Source organism: Erpetoichthys calabaricus, chromosome 8 (assembly GCF_900747795.2).
Source record: "Erpetoichthys calabaricus chromosome 8, fErpCal1.3, whole genome shotgun sequence".
In the NCBI taxonomy this organism is placed as follows: Eukaryota; Metazoa; Chordata; class Cladistia; order Polypteriformes; family Polypteridae; genus Erpetoichthys; species Erpetoichthys calabaricus.
The window spans coordinates 77,453,057-77,475,463 of record NC_041401.2 but is presented as its reverse complement, the minus strand read 5'-3'; the positions used below and the strand labels follow the sequence as shown (position 1 = coordinate 77,475,463).

The following is a 22,407-nucleotide window of genomic DNA, read 5'->3' as shown; positions in this document are numbered from 1 at the left end:
ATTATTATTATTATTTTTATGTGGAATTTGGGGTAAATATTGTCAGTATTTTATGGAATAAACCAAAATGTTCATGTTTCTCAAACACATACTTATCAGTTGTGAAATCAGAGAAATGGATAATTTTGCAGTGGTCTCTTAGTTTTTTCCAGAGCTGTATATATACTGTATCTGACCATGCACCAGAATGACTAAAAAGGGAGAAAATTAAAAAGAAAGAAAACATCTGACATGACAGTCACAGATTAGATATATTGTCTTCCTCTTCTCCATATTCCTTTGACTCTCTGACCAGAGAACTATTATGAAAAAAAGCTATAGAATATACACATGTACATGTATTCTATTCTGTGGTTTGCACTGTAATGAATCAAGAAGTTTCTTTTTCCTTATATGAAACAGTCAAACAGAGAGAGGGAGAAAGAGCAGTGTTTACTAACTGGTAGACACAGGAGTGATCAATAAGTTTTGAGCCTAAAAGGGTGATTTGTACTGTGCTCATTTCATACATGGCTAAAGATTGTTGCATTTGTAGTTTATAGTGCAGAACCAACTCATGCTACATTTACTCATAATTGTTTTAGTTTGTTGTCAAAGTTATATGATCACTTTAGATTATGTGTCTAATACGTTGTATTTACCATGTAATTACCTGTATAATTAGAGTAACTAGGCATTATTACCTCGTACATACTGTGCAATACAGTATAATGTTATAATTAAGTATTCAATTGTAATTGTTTTTCCACAATTATTTGTATTATACAAAAAAGTATGTATGTATATAAGTTGTACAATAACAATTACAACTGAGTGTTTAACCACACCAGTTACACAGTAAACAACCTTAAACAACACTTTACTTATTATAATAAAAAATGTAATGCACCTATAATGTGACATGATCATCAATAAAAACAAGAGTATCAAAAAAAAAGTGTACATGCCAGTCTAGTACTAAGTAACAGTTAACAATCAAACAGTAAGTTCCATTCTACACTGAATGTAAAGTACAACCTCTTCTTTTTAGAAATACAAAATTGTCCATTCCTATTTTTAGTACCCCTGGTTTTAAACAGATGGTATTAAACAATGTTTTTATTTTACACCCCTGACACTGTGGAACTAAATTTTGTTTAAGATAAGGAGCATGATAAAAGCAAGCAAATACATGCTACAGTAAACTTACAACAGGAGAGCCTGTCCCAAAAAAGGAAATGAACTGGACTAAGCAACTTGGTATTCAGTCTACATCAGCTTATTGTCTTGGCAGTCTACACAACTTGCCAACACTGAGCCCATAAAAATTGAGAGCTGTGGGAAACAACATATATTCTACAGATTATTGGTTTTGTTTGTGCTGCTAACTGTTGATTTTGCAGATGGGGTCTGTGGTAACTAAGCTGTGAAGTGTTACAGAGGGAAACCTACATAGTTCTGGGGATGACATAAAACCGCACAACAGAACTAGTGCTACACAACAGGAAACATTCCAGCTCTGCCACAGACCATATTGCTTCTGGAAGCTGATAGTTACTTTTATCTTAAAAAGGATAAAGTCTAAAATAAGAAATTCCCCCAAGAACAGAAATAGTTGCTTCCTGTTAATAATACATATTTAGACTATCCCAGCACCAGAGTCGAGAAAATTGCTTTCTAATGCACTAAAATATCTGACTAGTATTTTCTAGCTTCAAATAATACTGCACTAAGTTTCTGGGAGGAAAAAAAAAGAAAAAACTTCACTTGACTTGACTGTAACATCATTGTTCTCAATAATTTTCTGGAAAACAGACATATGCTCAATAGGATTTGTAAGATGTACCAAATAAGTGATTTATGAGACTCAGGTAATTATGGGGTGGACCAAAACTGGAAACTGTTCTTGTGCTTCCTAAACAGTGGGAAAGGGTTGTGTCTCATAGAAGTTTGCTTTGTTTCTAATAGTCCTAAGATCTTCCAACACCACAAATTAGCGAAAACTGTAGTGCATGATGCTCAGCTGAACAAATGGTTAAGGGAAAGAGGCCTACTGCTGATATATAGAGAAACAAAGTTTCTTCTTACCATGATGAGACCAGTGGTAATGTGTTCTGAACAGCCATGACACAGTTCACCAAACAGAGTCCAATAATCCTTCTTGCAGAAAAGACGTCCTTCTTTTTCATAATACCAGTGGGACAGGGAGGTATTACACTCACAGCATCTGCAAGGATGAACAGTAAATCAAGTTTAACCAAACTCATTGATGTTTGGACTGCAAACTAACCTTCGCCTCATGAGTACCACACAAGACCTCCTTTCATACATGTTACCGATACAGTGACATGAATGTTAAGCACTTTAAGAAAACCCTAGACAAGTACAGCATAAAATAAAATTATATTTTAAAAACAAATGTAAACTCTTTTCCAATGAGGGTGATGGTGGGTTTTCAAGCTAGAATTTATTTGAACTAGGGATGTCTCAAGAATCAATACTCTGATACCAAACATAGTGATATTATCTTTTTTATGGTATCAGCACTACCGAATAAAAGAGGGCACTGCACTCATGTGAATGCAAGTAGAAAAATTACTATGTAAAGTACAATAATACATGACATAAACTTGAGCTTAAAACTACATCTATATTTACTAAACCACAGTTTAATTTATGCACGGACGGCGGACGCACCGCATGCGCACTGCGCCTCAGAGTCAAACCCAGCGGCTTCCCAGAGTCAGTAGGTGGCGCCCAAACAACACAACCTGTGAACTAAACCTGCTCTAATCCACTATGCCATAATGGAAATTCAGTATTAAAAGTAAGAGTTGTACCTAAGGACACAGCCACAGAGAAACAAAAACGAGACCGCATGGATAAAAACAATAAACAGAGGCTCCTACGACGCGCTTCACAAACACCAGAAGCAAAGAAGTCACGGCTCCAAAAAGAAACAGCTCAACTAACGGAAATACAAAAATGAGCCCGAAAGGATAAAAACAATGAACGAAGGCGCCTACAACGTGCCTCTGAAACAGCACAAGCAAAGGAGTCACGGCTCCAAAAACAAACAGCTCGACGATTACAAATACAAAACCGAGCCCGTATGGATAAAAACAATGAATGAAGGCGCCTACAATGCGCTTCTGCAACACCAGATGCAAGAGAGGCACGGATCCAAAAAGAAACTGCAGAAAGGCTACAAAGTCCTTTAAAAGGTTTAAGACGTTCAGTATTCCAACGAAGAAAAAGCCAAAGACAGGAATGACAGACAGACACTGAACAATTCCGCCAGGTAGCTGAGAACGCATTCTATAATGAGTCCACTGTTCATGAAAATTCATTGGGATTAATGAGTGTCATTTGCAGTCATTGTTTTTGACTAACAATGTACCCGAAAGTAAAAGCTTTATGGAATGCATTAGATCCTACAATAGTTCATTTGCTTTTGCATCTACTGGGGTTAATATCAAGCCACCACTTGGGAATGGCCCATACTGCTTTCGCGTGTGTGGACAAATATTGCATCGGATTGGAACTGTGCACCCTGAGCCAAATCATGACCGCAAATCCGCACATATCTACGTGTTAGATCTAGATGACGCAGTTTATCAACGAATGAACCTGCCTGAAAACAAGCAATGCACAGAGCTGATAATGAAAAACGTAGCTGAACTCATAAACAATCACCCATTAGCTAACTCTATAAAAATGCTACGAGGTTGAAAAAGAAGCCAATACAAAAGCCGAGGCGGAGGGTGTGGCACCAACTAAAATTGCCTTAGTGCTAATAAAGGACAAAGAACAGGACCCGAGACGATACAATGTTCCCATCGTTAATGAAGTGGCAATTGTGTTTCAAAGTAAAGGTGGTGAGCCTCTGTTTCACCGCGATATTGTCATACATTTACATCCTGATGGAACCAACCAACCTAAATTCCAACGCGTGGACATTTGTTTTCCTAAACTTGATACTTTGACATACCCCATTCTGTTTCCAACTGGCCAGGAAGGATGGAGTGCTGGCATTTGCAGATATAAAAAAAAATCAAGCACAGAAAGGATCACGTGTATCAATGAAAGAATATTTTTCCTACAGACTCTCAGTAAGACACAAGTTTAATCCATTAATCAATGCAGGAAAGCTAACTCAACAATACATAGTTGATGTTTACGTTCGAGCTGGATTATGATTCCTAACAGTACACGACATCTACCTAACGACACAGCCACAGAACAACATAGACGAGACCGCATGGATTAAAACAATACACGGAGGCTCCTACAACGCGCTTCAGAAACACCACAAGCAAAGACGTCATTAAACGAGCCCGTATGGATAAACACAATGAACGAAGGCGCCCACACAAAGAAACCGCTTTAGTACAAATGTGTTTGGGAATAGAAAGTGATTGCCATTCTTGGATTTGCGATTCTATCGGGAATCGCAGGCTTACTGGTATAAAAATAGCTCACAGTGGAGACGATACAGCACTGCACTAACACTGTGAAAATAAACCATGTCTGGAAATGCTTTGAGTTTCAGGTGATTGTGGGAAATGTGCTTATACGGTTAGGTCCATAAATATTTGGACAGAGACAACTTTTTTCTAATTTTGGTTCTGTACATTACCACAATGAATTTTAAATGAAACAACTCCGATGCAGTTGAAGTGCAGACTTTCAGCTTTAATTCAGTGGGGTGAACAAAACGATTGCATAAAAATGTCAGGCAACTAAAGCATTTTTTTAACACAATCCCTTCATTTCAGGGGCTCAAAAGTAATTGGACAAATTAAATAACTGGAAATAAAATGTTCATTTCTAATACTTGGTTGAAAACCCTTTGCTGGCAATGACAGCCTGAAATCTTGAACTCATGGACATCACCAGATGCTGGGTTTCCTCCTTTTGAATGCTCTGCCAGGCCTTTACTGCAGCGGCTTTCAGTTGCTGTTTGTTTGTGGGCGTTTCTGTCTGAAGTTTAGTCTTCAACAAGTGAAATGCATGCTCAATTGGGTTAAGATCAGGTGACTGACTTGGCCATTCAAGAATTTTCCACTTCTTTGCTTTAATAAACTCCTGGGTTGCTTTGGCTGTATGTTTTGGGTCATTGTCAATCTGTATCATGAAACGCCGCCCAATCAATTTGACTGCATTTAGCTGGATTTGAGCAAACACTATGTCTCTGAACACCTCAGAATTCATTTGGCTGCTTCTGCCCTGTGTCACATCATCAATAAACACTAGTGTCCCAGTGCCACTGGCAGCCATGCACGCCCAAGCCATCACACTGCCTCCACCGTGTTTTACAAATGATGTGCTATGCTTTGGATAATGAGCTGTTCCATGCCTTCTCCATACTTTTTTCTTGCCATCATTCTGGTAGAGGTTGATCTTGGTTTCATCTGTCCAAAGAATGTTTTTCCAGAACTGTGCTGGCTTTTTAGATGTTTTTTAGCAAAGTCCAATCTAGCCTTGAAAAGTCCATATAAGCCTATTCTTGAGGCTTATGAGCGGCTTGCACCTTGCAGTGCACCCTCTGTATTTACTTTCATGCAGTCTTCTCTTTATGGTAGACTTGGATATCGATACGCCCTACCCCCTGGAGAGTGTTGTTCACTTGGTTGGCTGTTGTGAAGGGGTTTCTCTTTACCATGGAAATGATTCTGTGATCATCCACCACTGTTGTCTTCCGTGGATGTCCAGGTCTTTTTGCGTTGCTGAGTTCACCAGTGCTTGCTTTCTTTCTCAGGATGTGCCAAACTGTAGATTTTGCCACTTGTAATATTGTAGCAATTTCTCGGAATGGTTTTTTCTGTTTTCGCAGCTTAAGGATGGCTTCTTTCACCTGCATGGAGAGCTCCTTTGACCGCATGTTGTCTGTTCACAGCAAAATCTTCCACATGCAAACACCACACTTCAAATCAACTCCAGGCCTTTTATCTGCTTAATTGATAATGACATAACGACGGACTTGCCCACGCCCGCCCATGAAATAGCCTTTGAGTCAATTGTCCAATTACTTTTGAGCCCCTGAAATGAAGGGATTGTGTTAAAAAAATGCTTTAGTTGCCTCACATTTTTATGCAATCGTTTTGTTCACCCCACTGAATTAAAGCTGAAAGTCTGCATTTCAACTGCATCTGAGTTGTTTCATTTAAAATTCATTGTGGTAATGAACAGAACCAAAATTAGAAAAAAGATGTCTTTGTCCAAATATTTATGGACCTAACTGTTATTAAAAACAAAAGCCAAACACACACACTCAGGTTATTGCCACTCATATCTCATAATAGAGTTAGTTTAGAAATAGATTTGTGAGGACAATGATGTGATCCATCAGAAGTGAGTTGTAATCGTTTAGCTTGTAGTGTCACATATTTGTAAATGGAGATGAAATAACAGCAAGATTGATGTCTTTTTAATACATTGTTCCTACACAATCCAATAAAGGAACATAGCTTTTGCATTCATCATCTGATTTTGGTGAGCATGTTTACAGCTGTTTGTCCAAATATCCATCCATTTTCTACCCAGCATACACAGTTCAGGCTTGGGGGAGAAACTTTGCCTACATTTGCAAATATGTATATAGAAAAGTGGGATGTGGGAGGAAATTGCATACTGGCAATGCTAACAACTACCAACTACCAAAATAAATTATTTACTGCTTCAAATTACAAAGCAAGTCTCCCTATTAATACAACATGTACTGTTTAAATAGAAACGCATAATTCATGAGACACACATCAGGATGTGCAAAACAGCGTACTTCATTGCTGAATACAAATATGCAAATGCTAAATCTTTGCAATTTATTGCTTATTGAAGGCAAACATAATTTTCACAAATTTTACTCATTATCTTTAAAATGTAACTAAAGTATTAGATGCACATACTGTATATCTGAATGGTCAAGGAAAACTGACTGAAGGTAATGTCAGACCAGTAAATGACCTGTTTCTGGATCTGAATGCAGGCATAAGCAGTAAAAAAAGTGTGATCACTCATATAGGATAACTTTGAAAATAGCACAACAAAAGCTTTTTTAAACAAGAATTCTGAAATAACTAGGGGGCTCCGCCCCCTGCTCGCTTCGCTCGCCAACCCCTGGTGTTGTGAAATTACGAAGAGTGTAATGTATGAATGAGATATAGCATAGTGTGAAGGTGTAGATGACACATATAGGAAGCAAATAAAGTTGTCTATGTCCAAAAACGGGTGGACATAATATAGTGTGTTGTGTTAAAAGGGGTATTTGGTCTAATGAGATTGCTGTTCCAAATATGTCCGTAACTAAGTCGTCGTAGATAAAGGCTTGAGGAATTGTAATAATATCTGCGTGAAGTCCATCTGTATTGGTGAGTGTACCATCTCCCAGTTGTAATAAACAATTGCTATAATCTGGATGTGGACATTGAATGTTTTGTACTAACTGTATCGTTTGAAAGCGATGCCAATTGTCTGCGTATTTTAAGGTGGACTGAACAATAGCTGAGCGCATGGCATGTGGAACAATAGCTAAGCACTGTCTAAAATCTCCTCCTAATAAAAGTACCTTTCCTCTAAAGGGAATACTACTATTCATCAACGTTTGTAGAAGTTTATCAATGGTGTTGAGTAAGTGACAGGATGCCATTGTACATTGATTAATAATTAACAGTTTTGCCAGACGGATGTCACGTGCATTGCTACTGTTCATGTTTATAGTGGATAGCGTTTTAAGTTTCAGGTACATCGTTAGTTAGAAGCTTCTGTAGATATTCAGGATATGAATGTAAAGGAGGCAGTCTAATTTGAGCCTTTTGACAACAACGTGTAAATTCATCACTTGTATTGGCAGTTGTTTCTTCAGGGAAGTTAAGTGAATGACAATGATTGCAAATGACATTCATTAATCCCAATGAATTTTCCTGAATAGTGGACTCAGTATTGAACGCGTTGTCAGCTAACTGGCGTAAGCGTTTAGCAGGTGTCTGTCGTTGATGTCCGTGACGTGTATCTTTTGCTTGTGCCGTTTGAGAGGCGCGTCGTTGTATGTCCAGTATTTGGGACGTGTTGTTTTGGAGCTGTAACCGATTTGCCTGTGCTGTGTGAGAAGGCCGTTGTAGTTTACGGCGTGCATTGTTTGTATTGAGCCTTGGCCGTTTTTGTATGTCGGTCAGTTGAGCTTTCTGTTTTTGGAGCCTTGCCTGCTTGTTCTCCGGCATTTCAGATGCGCGTTGTAGACGTCTGCGTTTATTTATTTTGTCCTTTCGCTGCCGTTTCTGTATGTCTGAGACGGGAGGTGTTTCGTTTTGAACCCGTGCCTCTTTCGATGCAGCACTTTGAGACGCGCGGTGTATGCGTCTACGTCTATTGTGTCTGTTTATCTGGGTTCGTTTCTGTAACTGTGTCAGTTGAGCTTTGCGTTTTTGGAGCCGAGACATTTTTTCTTTCAGAGTTTTAGAAGCGCCTTGTAGGGGCCGACGTGTATTGTTTTTTTTCTACGTGCATTGCTACCGTTAATGTTCATAGTGGATAGCGATTTGTAGGATGTAATGCAGTTCATAAAGTTTTGACTTTCAGGTACATCGTTAGTTAGAAGCTTCTGTAGATATTCAGGATATGAATGTAAAGGAGGCAGTCTAATTTGACCCTTTTGACAACAACGTGTAAATTCATTACTTGTATTGCCAGTTGTTTCTTCAGGGAAGTTAAGTGAATGACAATGATTGCAAATGACATTCATTAATACCAATGAATTTTCCTGAGTAGTGGACTCATTATTGAACGCGTTGTCAGCTAATTGGCGTAAGCGTTTAGCAGGTGTCTGTCGTTGATGTCCGTGACGTGTATGTTTTGCTTGTGCCGTTTGAGAGGCGCGTCGTTGTATGTCCAGTATTTGGGACGTGTTGTTTTGGAGCTGTAATCAAGCTTTTTCTGTGGTTGAACGGTTAATAGTGCATCAGTGTAATGAGATCGACCTATGCTGCATAATTTGAATGTGTTCAGATGACGTATGTTTAATACGGACGGTTCGTTCAGTAATGGGGCTTTGTGTCTCATTTCTTATTTATGTTAGTGTGGTCGTGGGTCCGAATTCTTCTTTTTGTGTATGTTTCATGTGCGATGTCCGTAGTCTGTCCCGTTTCGTGTCCAATGGGGTTTGTGTGGCGCTCGCGTCTGACTTCTTTTTTTTTTTTGTGTGCTAGGGGCACGTTGCCTCACTTTTTTTATCTCTGTTAGTGGAGGGGATGTTTGTGTGTCGTGGGTCTGAATCCTCTTCTTTGTGTGCGTACTGTTTCGTGTGCTATGTGGCGCTTGCGTCTGACTCCTTTCTTTTTGGTGTTCTAGGGGCGCGTCGCCTCATTTCTTATTTGAGTTACTGGAGGGGGGCTTTGTGTGTAGTGGGTCTCAATTCTCTTCTTTGTGTGTGTTCCGTTTCATGTGCCATGGGCTTTGTGCGGCGCCGGCGTCTGACTCCTTTTTTCTGTGTGCTATGGGCGCCTCATTTTTTATTTTACGTTGCATTCCATCCGGTTTCCGTTGCTTGGAAGGGGGGGTTTTGTGGGGGCGCCTGCGCAGTACGTCTTTTGCGTCCACGGCCCATGGCCGGATGTCCCTGCGTCCATCCGGTTTACCATTCTCGGTTAGTAATATGGATGGAATGTTGATTTCACACAGGAAGTCTTAAGGTTTGGACAAATGTAAAAATGGAGGTACAGATTCAGACAATCGAAGCACCGGGAGTTTGTGGCACTTGAATTTTGAATTATGACTCATCTGTTAAATATTACTCTTAGTACGTATGTTTAACCATCTAATTATATAAATATAAATGTTTCACACCTAACAGAGATATCTTCTGACAAACCCAATTTTAAAAGCATTTTGTTAGAAAAATAGCTTTAAAGAGAGTTTGTTAAAAATAAAATATCCTGAATTATTTTAGATTTTACTATTTCAACAGTACAGATCCATATTACTAAACGAGAATGGTAAACCGGATATGGATGCAGGGACCTGCCCGTGGACGCAGGAGACATAGTGCGCAGGCGCCACACAAAGCCCCCCTCCCCAGAGTGAAATGGGAGAGACTACGAACCGTCTGACATGCCGCAAGCAGGATAAAGCGAGGTCAGAAATAAAAGATAGAGTAGGAAACAAAGTAAAACGTCATAAAGAGGTTAAAGAACGGGGACAAACACATGGAGTGCAGGTTACAGATGATGAAAACTGGAATGCAACAGCTTCAAAAAAACCTAGGCACGAAACACATGCACAGCGAGGGACAGAATATAAAGGCGGAAACAACGACAGTTAAAACGTCCACACCACACAGCGGAGGCAGACCCGGAAGGTGCAGGCGCCTACATCGCGCGTCGGAAGGCTCGGGAAAGTACGAAAAGCAAAGGCGCCTACACAGCATGGTGAAACCCGACATAATACGGAAGGCGCATGCGTTGCCGCCATATTGTGAGTGACACTAATGCGTAGTGAAGGCGCAGGCGTCACCGCCATATTGTGCGTGGCACTACTGCTGAGTGAAGTTAGGAATAATGTGCTGCTTGGTGTGCCACACAAACCCCCCCACAGACTACGGAGTCCATAGAGACTACGAACAACATAACCACACAAACAACAGGAGTCAGTGTCCAACCCCAGAGTAAAACGGGACAGACTACGGAGTCCAGAAAGGGTCACAAATCAATTGGAGTACGGAAAGCGCAAGATAGTACGCAAACACACTACACATCATGATCCACGCACCTCTAATGACCCGCAAGCAAAAACACGATATAGTACAGAAACCCAACAAATACGAACTCCACAACATATCTGAATCACATTACAGTGATACAATCACACAAACAACAGGAGTCAGCGGCACACCCCAGAGTAAAACGGGACAGAATACGGAGTCAAGAAAGGTTCACAAATCAAACCCGACATGATACGCCACCCCAGAGTAAAACGGGACAGACTACGGAGTCCAGAAAGGGTCACAAATCAATTGGAGTACGGAAAGCGCAAGATAGTACGCAAACACACTACACAGCATTATCCACACACCTCTAATAACCCGCAAGCAAAAACACGATATAGTACAGAAACCCCACAATTACGGACTCTACAACATATTTGAATCACATTACAGTGATACAATATTAACAGTGCAACCACACAAAACACAGGCACAACACCTGATGGGTAATAAGAATAAACGGACACTCCGTATTAAAGGTTCGTCATCCTCACACGTGAAACCTATACAGCATAAGTGAATCATCACATTACAGTCATACATTATTAACAATTCAACCACAGAAAACGCTACGTATTAACAGTAAGTGCAATCCATTATCCATATTACTAACGCTAAACAAGGAAGAACTAATGGAGTTACGCTCACAGCTCCAAAACAATAGACCAGATACTGTTAACGCAACGGGCTATATTATGTCCAAAGAATATTGATGTTGATCACATAAATAACCAAGTCATTGCATTACTTCCTGGAGAAAGCCGCCTCTTTCTAAGTACTGACAAAGTTGATTCTGAAGACGAGATTGAACATCTTAATTTCCCCTTAGAATATCTGAACACTATTAACCCAGCCAGATTACCACAACACAATCTTAACCTTAAAATCGGAACAATTGTCATGCTATTAAGAAACCTTAATACTAAACAAGGTTTATGCAACGGTACACGTTTAGTCATCAACACCATGACAGACAATGTTATTGAAGCAAAAATACTTACAGAATCACATCCTAACAATACTGTTGTAATTCCTAGAATTGACCTTACAAGTTCTGCCCTTGAATTACCATTTACACTTGGGCAACGCCAATTTCCCATTAAACCTGCATTTGCCATGACAATCAACAAATCCCAAGTACAGACCATGGAAAAAGTTGGCATATACCTCTCTGAGCACGTATTTGGACATGGACAACTTTATATAGCCTTCTCATGAGTTTGGCGTTCATCTGACATTAAAGTTAAAGTTATAAATACTCCAAACCAAGGAAAACTCATTCAAGGACAACAAACCATCTTTACTACAAATATTGATTTACCATACAATACGTTCTTTACTTCCTATATGCATCATCTACACCTTTACACTCTAATGTATCTCATGCATACATCAAACAATTTCGCGTTACCCAACACCAGGGGTTGGCGAGCAGGGGGCAGAGCCCCCTAGTATAATAATGTTTGGATTTCTATATTTAGTACTAGTTTTAAGCACTATTTCACTATTTTTCAGTTATTGGATAGGAAATAGTACTAGGGTGTTGTACCGTGTTAGCCATTATGAATGTAGAGAAAAGCCAAGCAAAATGACACCTTTTATTGGCTAACTAGAAAGATTACAATATGCAAGCTTTCGAGGCAACTCAGGCCCCTTCTTCAGGCATTCAGGCATTACATCTTGCCTGAAGAAGGGGCCTGAGTTGCCTCGAAAGCTTGCATATTGTAATCTTTCTAGTTAGCCAATAAAAGGTGTCATTTTGCTTGGCTTTTCTCTACATGGATAGGAAATATAAACACAATAAATTTAGAATATGCAAATGGTATGAAAAATCAGGTAAGTCCACCATAATATCATCCTTTATTAACCCTATGCTGAAATTGTACCTAAGTTTATATACGTGCTGATAATTCTAAAAAGTAACTTTTTACCAATACTTTAGCAATAAAAAAAAAAAAACAATTGTTTTGCATATTTTGAACAAATGACTGGATAACAGACACATGGATTATGAGTCGCGAATAACACAAGTGTTTTGTTTTCTTTTTTCCATGGACATTTTTCACATCCACTGATACTGTACAATGCTGCTCACAATCGAGTTCTGTTATGTAATGAACTTTTCTCTCCATTCTGCATGAAAATATGAGATTTGTTTTCAAACTGCCACTACAAAGTACATGTTACTTTTTATATTTTCCTTACACCATGTATCATTTAAGGTGGAGTACTCTTTTAAGCTACTTAATTGGAAGAATCCTAACTACTTGACAATCTTAGGAAAAGGGCCTCTCAGACAAGGAACAGAATTACACATAATATACATTCATTATTCTGCTCAAGAAATGGTGTAAATATTTACACATCTTTCAGGATTATATATACCTGTATCAGGAATAGGACCTTAAAAGTGAATGATGCCATAAACAAGATTAAATTAACTAATTATAAATTTCAATCAGGTTTTAAAACAAATCACAGTACAGAAACTGCATTAGTTAAAGTAGTAAATGACTTGTGGGTAAATGCAGACAGAGGCCATGTATCTGTTCTCATCTTCTTAGATCTGAGTGCCGCATTTGATACCATTGATCACAATATTCTTAGAAATCGCCTTAGTCAGTGGGTGGGCTTCACTGGCAGTGTCTTAAATTGGTTTGAGTCTTACTTAACTGATAGAAAATTCTTTGTTAGTTGTGGGAATAATACTTCAGAGACGCATGATATTCTATATGGTGTTTCACAAGGATCTATCCTGGTGTCCACTGCTCTTTTTGATTTACAGGCTTCCATTAGGTCAGATTATCTGAAGGCATAACATGAGCTACCACAGCTATGCTGATGACACACAACAATATTTATCAATAGCACCTGATGACCCCGACTCTCTTGGTACACTGACACAATGTCTCATTTGTGCTTCTGAATGGATGAATAGTAATTTTTCAAATTACATAAGGAGAAAACAGAAAAGAATTTAGGAGTAATTATTGACTCTGACCTAAATTTTAAATCACATACTAATCAAATTACTAGGACAGCATTTTTTTCACTTAAGAAATATAGCAAAAGTTAGATCCCTTATAACTTTTCAAGATGCTGAAAAAATTAGTTCACGCTTTTGTTTTCAGTCGCCTACATTACTGTAATGCACTCCTCCCAGGACGACCCAAAAAAGACATCAATCGATTGCAACTAATGCAGAATGCATCTGACAGAATTTTAACTAGGAAAAGAAAATCCGAGCACATCTCTCCAGTTTTGATGTCACTACACTGGTTTACCTGTGCTATTTAGAATTGAGTTTAAAATACTGCTTATGATTACAAAGCCTTAAATAATCTCACTCCATCCTATATTGCAGAATGTCTTTCACCTTACACTCCAAACCTCTCCAAATCTAACCTTAGATCTTGAAATGAGTGTCTGCTTATAATTCTAAGAGCTACACTTAAAAGAAGTGGTGAGGCAGCCTTCTGCTGTTATGCATATAAAATCTGGAATAGTATACTGATAGAAATTTGCCAGGCTAATACAGTTTAAAACACTTTAAAAAAAACTGCTAAAAACTCAGTATTTTTACATGGCTTTCTCATAGCTTCATGTTAGCTTAACCCTGATATTCTGTATATGCATTTAATCATCATTTTTTCGTGGCTCCGAAATCCGTACTAATCCGTACTTCTCTGCTGTTCTTTTACCTGTTTTCTGTGGTAGCAATCTGCGCCATCACCACCCAGTCAAAGCACTGTGCAGTCCCTACATTGATGGAATGAAGGCCAGATGTCCACATGACCATCATCATCAAATTCTTCCACGTGAAGCCTGAAAACCATGAGATTGAGATCATTTATATTAGGTAGAATGCCCAGTGGGGGCTGAGTGGTCTCGTGGCCTGGAACCCCTGCAGATTTTTTTTTTCTCCAGCTGTCTAAAGTTTTTTTTTGTTTTTTTCTGTCCTCCCTGGCCATCGGAACTTACTTTTATTCTATGTTAATTAGTATTGCCTAATTTTATTTTTATAATTTGTTTTCTTTCTTCACCCTGTACAGCACTTTGAGCTACATCATTTGTATGAAAATGTGCTATATAAATAAATGTTGTTGCTGTTGTTAATATGATTTCCAACCCTACATTACTTGCTCATCGACTAATTTTGCTTTACTGAAACAATCTTAACTTGTACTCTATAATTAATTATAAAAAACACACTAGCAGTTTATTAAATTTCATTTTTTTTCAACTGTTTGATTTTTAATGAGTCAAATTAAACATAAACACACAAAAAAGTAATAATAACCTGCTTACGAAGAGTACAATTACAGAGAAAGGTAAGCAGAACATAACAAACACATAATAATTTGAAGCATAAATCTGTCTATTTAATGAAATCTTTGCATAGTTCATAAGAAAGGAATAAGCACAATAAACAATGAATTTATAATGAATATATATGTATTAAAATAAGGTATATACAAAATATAAAGTATTCCCAAGACCTTATATACTACCCTCTTTTGATTATCTAACACGTCTTGCAACAAAACATAACAGCCCTAATCAAGAAAACATTGTAGTTTTACAAGTGCCAAGAAAAATACAAAGTAAAATACTTATGAAACATGTATAAAGATTAACAAAATGAAAAAATAAAAAAATACATAACCATCAGAAAATAGATACAACGGAATAAAACAATAGGAAAAACAGACTAATCAGAAAAAACTGTGAGCATAATTAAATCAACCATTCAGTCCTAGATTTATATAGAATACAAATGTAAAAAAGATCTCATGAAGCCTAGCTAGGCATCGCATTAAGAGAAACCAGACACAGCATCACTGGAATCCTGTCTGCTTCACATGTAGTGAAGTGTGGATCTGGCCAGCGCATTTCAAGGAAAAAAAAATCAACTGACCAAAAACAAAAGCTGTTTGAAAAATAAAATTAAACAGTAATCATAAATCAATACAACCAAATTTACAGGACCAAAAGGAAGAAAACTATTTAACCAGAAGTGAAACTAACTTCACCAATGTATAAATAATGAAAAAATCTCGACTGAAGGGCATGCACCTAGCTGAGAAGAACCAAACAAAACACACTTAAAATAAAACACAAAAACACAATTACATGTGGAATGAAAATAAAACGCAGTTTACCTCACACAATCAAAACACGACACAGAAGTCAACGACTAAACGGAAATGAAAGCAAGAAGAAGCAGAACACTTGGAGATACATCACAGAACACACGCCCAATCAAGTGACTCGTTAAAACCAATCGAATGTAAAGTTTTTCACTGAAAAGTCCACTGTGCTTCCCTATGTCACAATATGTTATCAAAGTTACCCCAACAGGGGTGTGGTTTTACTATGTCACAGACGGTGAATCTAAGGTCTGAAACTTTATTAGTAGTGAAGTGCCTAGACACAGAATGTTTCAAAGATTTGGTCCTAATATTGCTTTTATGTTCCACAATACAATGAAGAATGGAGTGTAGGATTTTACCTATGTACAACAAAGAGCAGAGACATAACCAGAGATAAATCACACCTTTGAACTGCAAATCAATCTATGTTTGAGAAAAATATCACCCTGTGGAGTGGAAACAAAATTACCTTTTAGAACATTTACACAAACTACAGATCAAACAGGGAAAATATCCAGGGGAAATATGTTTAAGTGTCCTCACAGAGGGAGTAGAAATAGCCCCATGTAAATAATTACTACATGGTTCTGAAGAAAAAGCAAAAAGAGGAGGATCAGAAAAACCAGGGTGTGAACTTAATACAGGTATATGCCAATGTTTCAAAATAACGCGTTTAATCTGATTAGCATAACAAGAATATGTGAGATTGCACACTATCCTATTAGTAGTCGCGGATATCTTCTTAGATGTAAGTAATAACTCCCTGTTCATGTAAACAGCATATTTAAATACTGTCTTAATGCAGGCTTTAGAGTATCCTCTACTCAAAAAAAAACAGGCTTTCATAAAACTAGCTTGACTAATGAAATTATCCCATTCGGAGCAAATACAATGAATATGAAAGAATTGAGACACAGGTACGCTATATGGACAAAAGTATTGGGACACCTGACCTTTACACCAACAGGGACTTTAATGACATTGCATTCAAATACATAGACTATAATATGGAGTTGGTCACCACCTTTGCAGCTATAACAGTTTCCACTCTTCTTGGAAGGTGTACCCAGAAGATTTTGGAATGCTTCTGTAAGAATTTGTACCTATTCATTCTGTACAGCATTTATGAGGTCAGGTACTGATGTTGGACAGGCCTGGTTCACAGTCTCCATCCTAGTTGATCCCTGTGGTATAGCAGGTCCACAGCTCATGTCAAAAGGGCCAGTTTTAAATAAATAATCGCCAGGCCAGTTTTAAATAAATAATCGCCGCATAGAGAGGGGGGCGTGGTAAATGTGGCAGATCAGTTCCCGGGGTGATTCGTTGATGCGGGCGATTCTCACTTAAGTACACAAGTGAGGAGTCGTCCACATCCGTAATTGTTCCCGGGAGCTGCTGATTGCCACAGCTGATCCACGTCCCCGTAATATATAGAAGCGCGAGGCGGCTAGTAGGGGAGAATGACAAAAAGTAAAAGAAAAGGAGGTTGCAGGAAGCAGTGTGGAGAGAAAGCCGGTGTGTGTGAGAGAGTGAGCAAGAGAGAGAGACAGCGAGCGCAGGCTCGCAGGCAGCTGGACAGTTGAGCCCTAGCAGGGTGTTTGGCCAACACCGAGGGCAGTTGGTAGTGGTCGCTCCCGCTGAGCATTGTGAAGAGTAACCAGTGAGAAGGTTGGCTCACCGTGGAAGACAGCGGGAGTCAGGAGGCTTGGGTGATGGATTCCCTGACGTGAGCGTCATGGTCTGGAGAGTGCTAAACCGAAGCCAGGAATCGGGAAGCCTCCAGACCAGATGAGCGGAGAGAAGGTCAGCTGCAGGAAGGGCGGCTCTCCTGTTGAGAAGCCTGATGGGAGAAGACACTGGGCTTTGTGTTTTTAAAGGACTGCTTCCAGCCATTGTTTTAACCTCGTTTTAAAAGATTTATTTATTGTTTTAACCTCCACTTCACAACTGTTTTATTGGATTATTTATTTATTGAAGATTTAAGGATTTGATAGACACTGCACTATTTATTTGGACACTTTGTTTTTGTTGTTTTAATAAACAACAACACTTGGCACTTTTTTACACCATCCCCTTGGTCCATCTGTTGTGCCTCACTGCCGAGCTCATCGGTGACATTACTGACAGTGTCGGGTTCAAGGGCTCCCAAACGCAAGATGGGAGCATGGAGCAGAACCCGCATCGTCACAATCCCAAAGGTGTTCGATGGGCTTGAGGTCAGGGCTCTGTGCAGGCTAGTCAAGCTTTTCCACACTGAATGCATCCAACCATTGTCTTTACAGATCTTGCTTTGTGCACTGGGGCACAGTCATGCTAGAATAGTAAAGGGCCTTCCCCAAACTGTTTCCACAAAGTTGGAAGAATAGCATTGTCCAAAATGTCTTGGTATGCTGAAGCATTAAGATTGCCCTTCACTAGAAGTAAGGGGCCTAGCCCAAACCGTGAAAAACAGCCCAACACCATTATCCCTCCTCCACCAAACTTCACAGTTGGCACAATGCAGTCAGGCAGGTAACATTCTCCTGGCATCCAGAAAACCTGGACCCGACCATCTGACTGCCAAACAGAGAAGTGTTATTCGACACTCCACAGAACATATTTCGCATATTAAATGCGAAAAAATTTCAGCCTAGAAGAATCTGCAAAAGTTGTACAATAAAATCAATCATATTACTTTGATAGGCCGATAGTTGTAATAAGGTAGTCTGGTTTGTGAGAAAAGCAATATCCTGAAGGATGTTAGTATATAAGGAAGTAATATCCATGGTAGCCATAATGAGGCCATCTTCATATCCTACAGTATATCCTGTAGCAGTCGAATGGAGTGTGCAGAATATCTAACATAAGTGACAATGACACAAACCGTGAAATATGAAAATCAATAAGTTAACAGTTGTAAAATTGAATTCACGCAAGAGTGGCAAGGAGGGTTCTCAAGATTCTTACATATTTTAGATAACAAGTAAAACATTGGGATGCTAGGATGTAAATAACATAATTTTTTCAGTAATCATATTAGCTAACATGGCATGATTGATCATAGAATTAATCAGAGAAGAAATATGAGGAGTAGGATCTCTCTTAAGTAACTCGTAACATGAAGTGTCACTTAATTGTCCAAGACCCTCCTGTATATAGAAAAACATATCCATAACTACAATTGCACCCACTTTGTCAGCTGGCAATATCATATTAGAATCATTTTTCAAATTATTTACTGCATTTAATTCATCTCTAGAAATATTAGTAAATGTTTTATGTTTAATTTGTTCCATGTTATCTATGTCTCTAATCACGAAACAGTAAAATGTAGCAAATTTCTGGACTCACTGGACAGAAGGCATAAACTTATTTTGAAGTAAGTCCCATGTGTTGCATAGCGTCGTGATCTGATAGGGTGGATTTCCCTATAGAGCTTAGATAATTCAACACATGTGTTGAATGGTTGAAATTTAAAGGAGGGTACACAGGTGAAGCCCTTAGACAACATAAAAATATGACGCATAGTCAAAATCTTAGAGGAAATATTAATTATTCCAATCTAACCTGCTTCTTCCTTGTATGATTTTCATGGTGCTGGGGGGAGAGCGCTTGATAAGGTCTGCCTGACCATAGCGTACGTTAGTTTAAAAAAGAAGAAGCAGCTGCAGGCATGTTGTCTCCATTAGAGTCAACAGAAGAAACCGAAGATGAATTGTTTCCTGGGGTTAAAATATTATCTATGTGTATTGACCAGGGCTACCCACATATACATGAAGGTTACAGAAAAATTTCTGCTGCTTTGAAGGTCCCAATGAGCACAGTGGCCTCCATCATCCGTAAGTGGAAGAAGTTCGAAACCACCAGGACTCTTCCTAGAGCTGGCCGGCCATCTAAACTGAGCGATCTGGGGAGAAGGGCCTTAGTCAGGGAGGTGACCAAGAACCCGATGGTCACTCTGTCAGAGCTCCAGAGGTCCTCTGTGGAGAGAGGAGAACCTTCCAGAAGGACAACCATCTCTGCAGCAATCCACCAATCAGGCCTGTATGGTAGAGTGGCCAGACGGAAGCCACTCCTTAGTAAAAGGCACATGGCAGCCCGCCTGGAGTTTGCCAAAAGGCACCTGAAGGACTCTCAGACTATAAGAAACAAAATTCTCTGGTCTGATGAGACAAAGATTGAACTCTTTGGTGTGAATGCCAGGCGTCACGTTTGGAGGAAACCAGGCACCGCTCATCACCAGGCCAATACCATCCCTACAGTGAAGCATGGTGGTGGCAGAATCATGCTGTGGGCGTATTTTTCACCGGCAGGGACTGGGAGACTTAGTCAGGATAAAGGGAAAGATGACTGCAGCAATGTACAGAGACATCCTGGATGAAAACCTGCTCCAGAGCGCTCTTGACCTCAGACTGGGGCGACGGTTCATCTTTCAGCAGAACAACGACCCTAAGCACACAGCCAAGATATCAAAGGAGTGGCTTCAGGACAACTCTGTGAATGTCCTTGAGTGGCCCAGCCAGAGCCTAGACTTGAATCCGATTGAACATCTCTGGAGAGATCTTAAAATGGCTGTGCACCGACACTTCCCATACAACCTGATGGAGCTTGAGAGGTGCTGCAAAGAGGAATGGGCGAAACTGGCCAAGGATAGGTGTGCCAAGCTTGTGGCATCATATTCAAAAAGACTTCAGGCTGCAATTGCTGCCAAAGGTGCACTGACAAAGTACTGAGCTAAGGCTGTGAATACTTATGTACATGGGATTTCTCAGTTTTTTTTATTTTTAATAAATTTGCAAAAACCTCAAGTAAACTTTTTTCACGTTGTCATTATGGGATGTTGTGTGTAGAATTCTGAGGAAAAAAATGAATTTAATCCATTTTGGAATAAGGCTGTAACATAAAATGTGGAAAAAGTGATGCGCTGTGAATACTTTCTGGATGCACTGTAGTAGCATTAAGTCAAGAGAACATCTACTGAGTATAGAACACACAACCTGCAGACAAAATCAGTATTAGTTTTGAAAAGAGTGGGCCTTTTTGAATATGTAATCCTCTGGGAATACAGTACATTGATTTACACAATAATCTTTCAAATAACGAACATGTAACTCCAAACATAATTGTTAATCTTTAAGATTAGAAGAAAAAGCATTAGTATCAGACAGTATCTAGAATATAAGGGTCACTCCTTAGTATATCTATGATTTGACCGACTGAATAACTATAAAGGTATTTTTCCAGTCTAAAGACATGACTTAAGTATCTGCATCTTCTTGCTTTCATTTCCGCTCACTCGACTTCTGTGTTGTGTTTTGATTGTGTGAGGTAAACTGCATTTTAATTATTTTCATTCTATTTGTAATTGCTATTTTTGTGTTTGATTTTATTAAGTGTGTGTTTTGTTTGGTTCTTCTTCAGCTAGGTTCATGCCCTTCGGTTGACTTGTTTTCATTATTTATTTACACATTTTTGTTTCACCTCTGGTTATATAGTTTTCTTCCTTTCGGGCCTATTCTCTTGATTTTATTGATTTATGATTACTGTTTATTTTTATTTTTCATACAGCTTTTGTTTTTGGTCAGTTGAATGATGGATTTACTTCTGTGAGTTACTGTACTTATACATTAGGTAAGATGCATAAATGTATATATGTGTATTTTTCTCACTGTTTTTTGTTATACATATATTTTTTAAGTTAATATTGTGTTGCTGTGCCCTGAAGAAGAGGTTTTATTTTTTTCCTCAAAATGTGTCAGCCAGATCCACACTTCACCATATGTCAAACGGATAGAATTCCAGTGATACTGTGCTTGATTTCTCTTAATGTGATGCCTAGTCAGGCTTCATGAGATCTTTTTTACATTTGTATTCTGTATAAATCCAGGACTGAATGGTTCATTTAATTGTGCTCACACTGTTTTTTTTTCAGATTAGTCTATTTTTCCTATTGTTTTATTCACATTGTATCTATTTTCTTATGGTAAAGTATTTTTTTATTTCTTTATTTTTTCATTTTGCTCATTTTTATACATGTATCACAGATATTTTACTTTGGATTTTTCTTGGCATTTGTAAAACTACAATGTCTTCTTGACTGGGGCTGTTATGTTTTGTTGCAGGACATGTTAGATAATCAAAAGTGGATAGTATATTAGGCCCTTGGAACACTTTATATTTCGTATTTATATACTTTATGTTCGTACATATATATTTCATTATTATTTAGTAGTTTAGCTGATTTATGTCCCACTTATTGTGTATTGTTAGGTTCTGCTTACCTTTCTGTGCTATTGTTTTTAATGAGGGCTTACACAAAAATTTATTATGTTGTTCTGTTGACTTTACATTACATGGCTAAAACAACCAAGTAATAAAATCTTTTTACCAAGAAAACTGGAAGCAGAATTTGTTTGCAATAGCCAGACGAAAGCAGGTAAAATGTTAAAAATTCTTGTATACCAAGAGAACAGCTTAAAAAAACTCATTATTGAAACTAACAAAAATCCAGGGGATCTCTTCAGTCTACTATTGTTCTTT

The 22,407-nt window shown here is 38.6% G+C and overlaps 1 protein-coding gene across 3 annotated transcripts in view; it reads right to left on the bottom strand.

Annotated features, from left to right (window-relative positions):
* The window catches only part of limk1a (LIM domain kinase 1a), a 134,830-nt gene that overhangs the window by 49,826 nt on the left and 62,597 nt on the right, over window positions 1–22,407 (bottom strand). For all 3 annotated transcript variants that reach the window (XM_028806862.2, XM_028806865.2, XM_028806864.2), the window contains one exon: window positions 2,068–2,206. In XM_028806862.2, coding sequence (XP_028662695.1) covers window positions 2,068–2,206 — 139 coding nt within the window. The remainder of the gene's footprint in view (window positions 1–2,067; window positions 2,207–22,407) is intronic.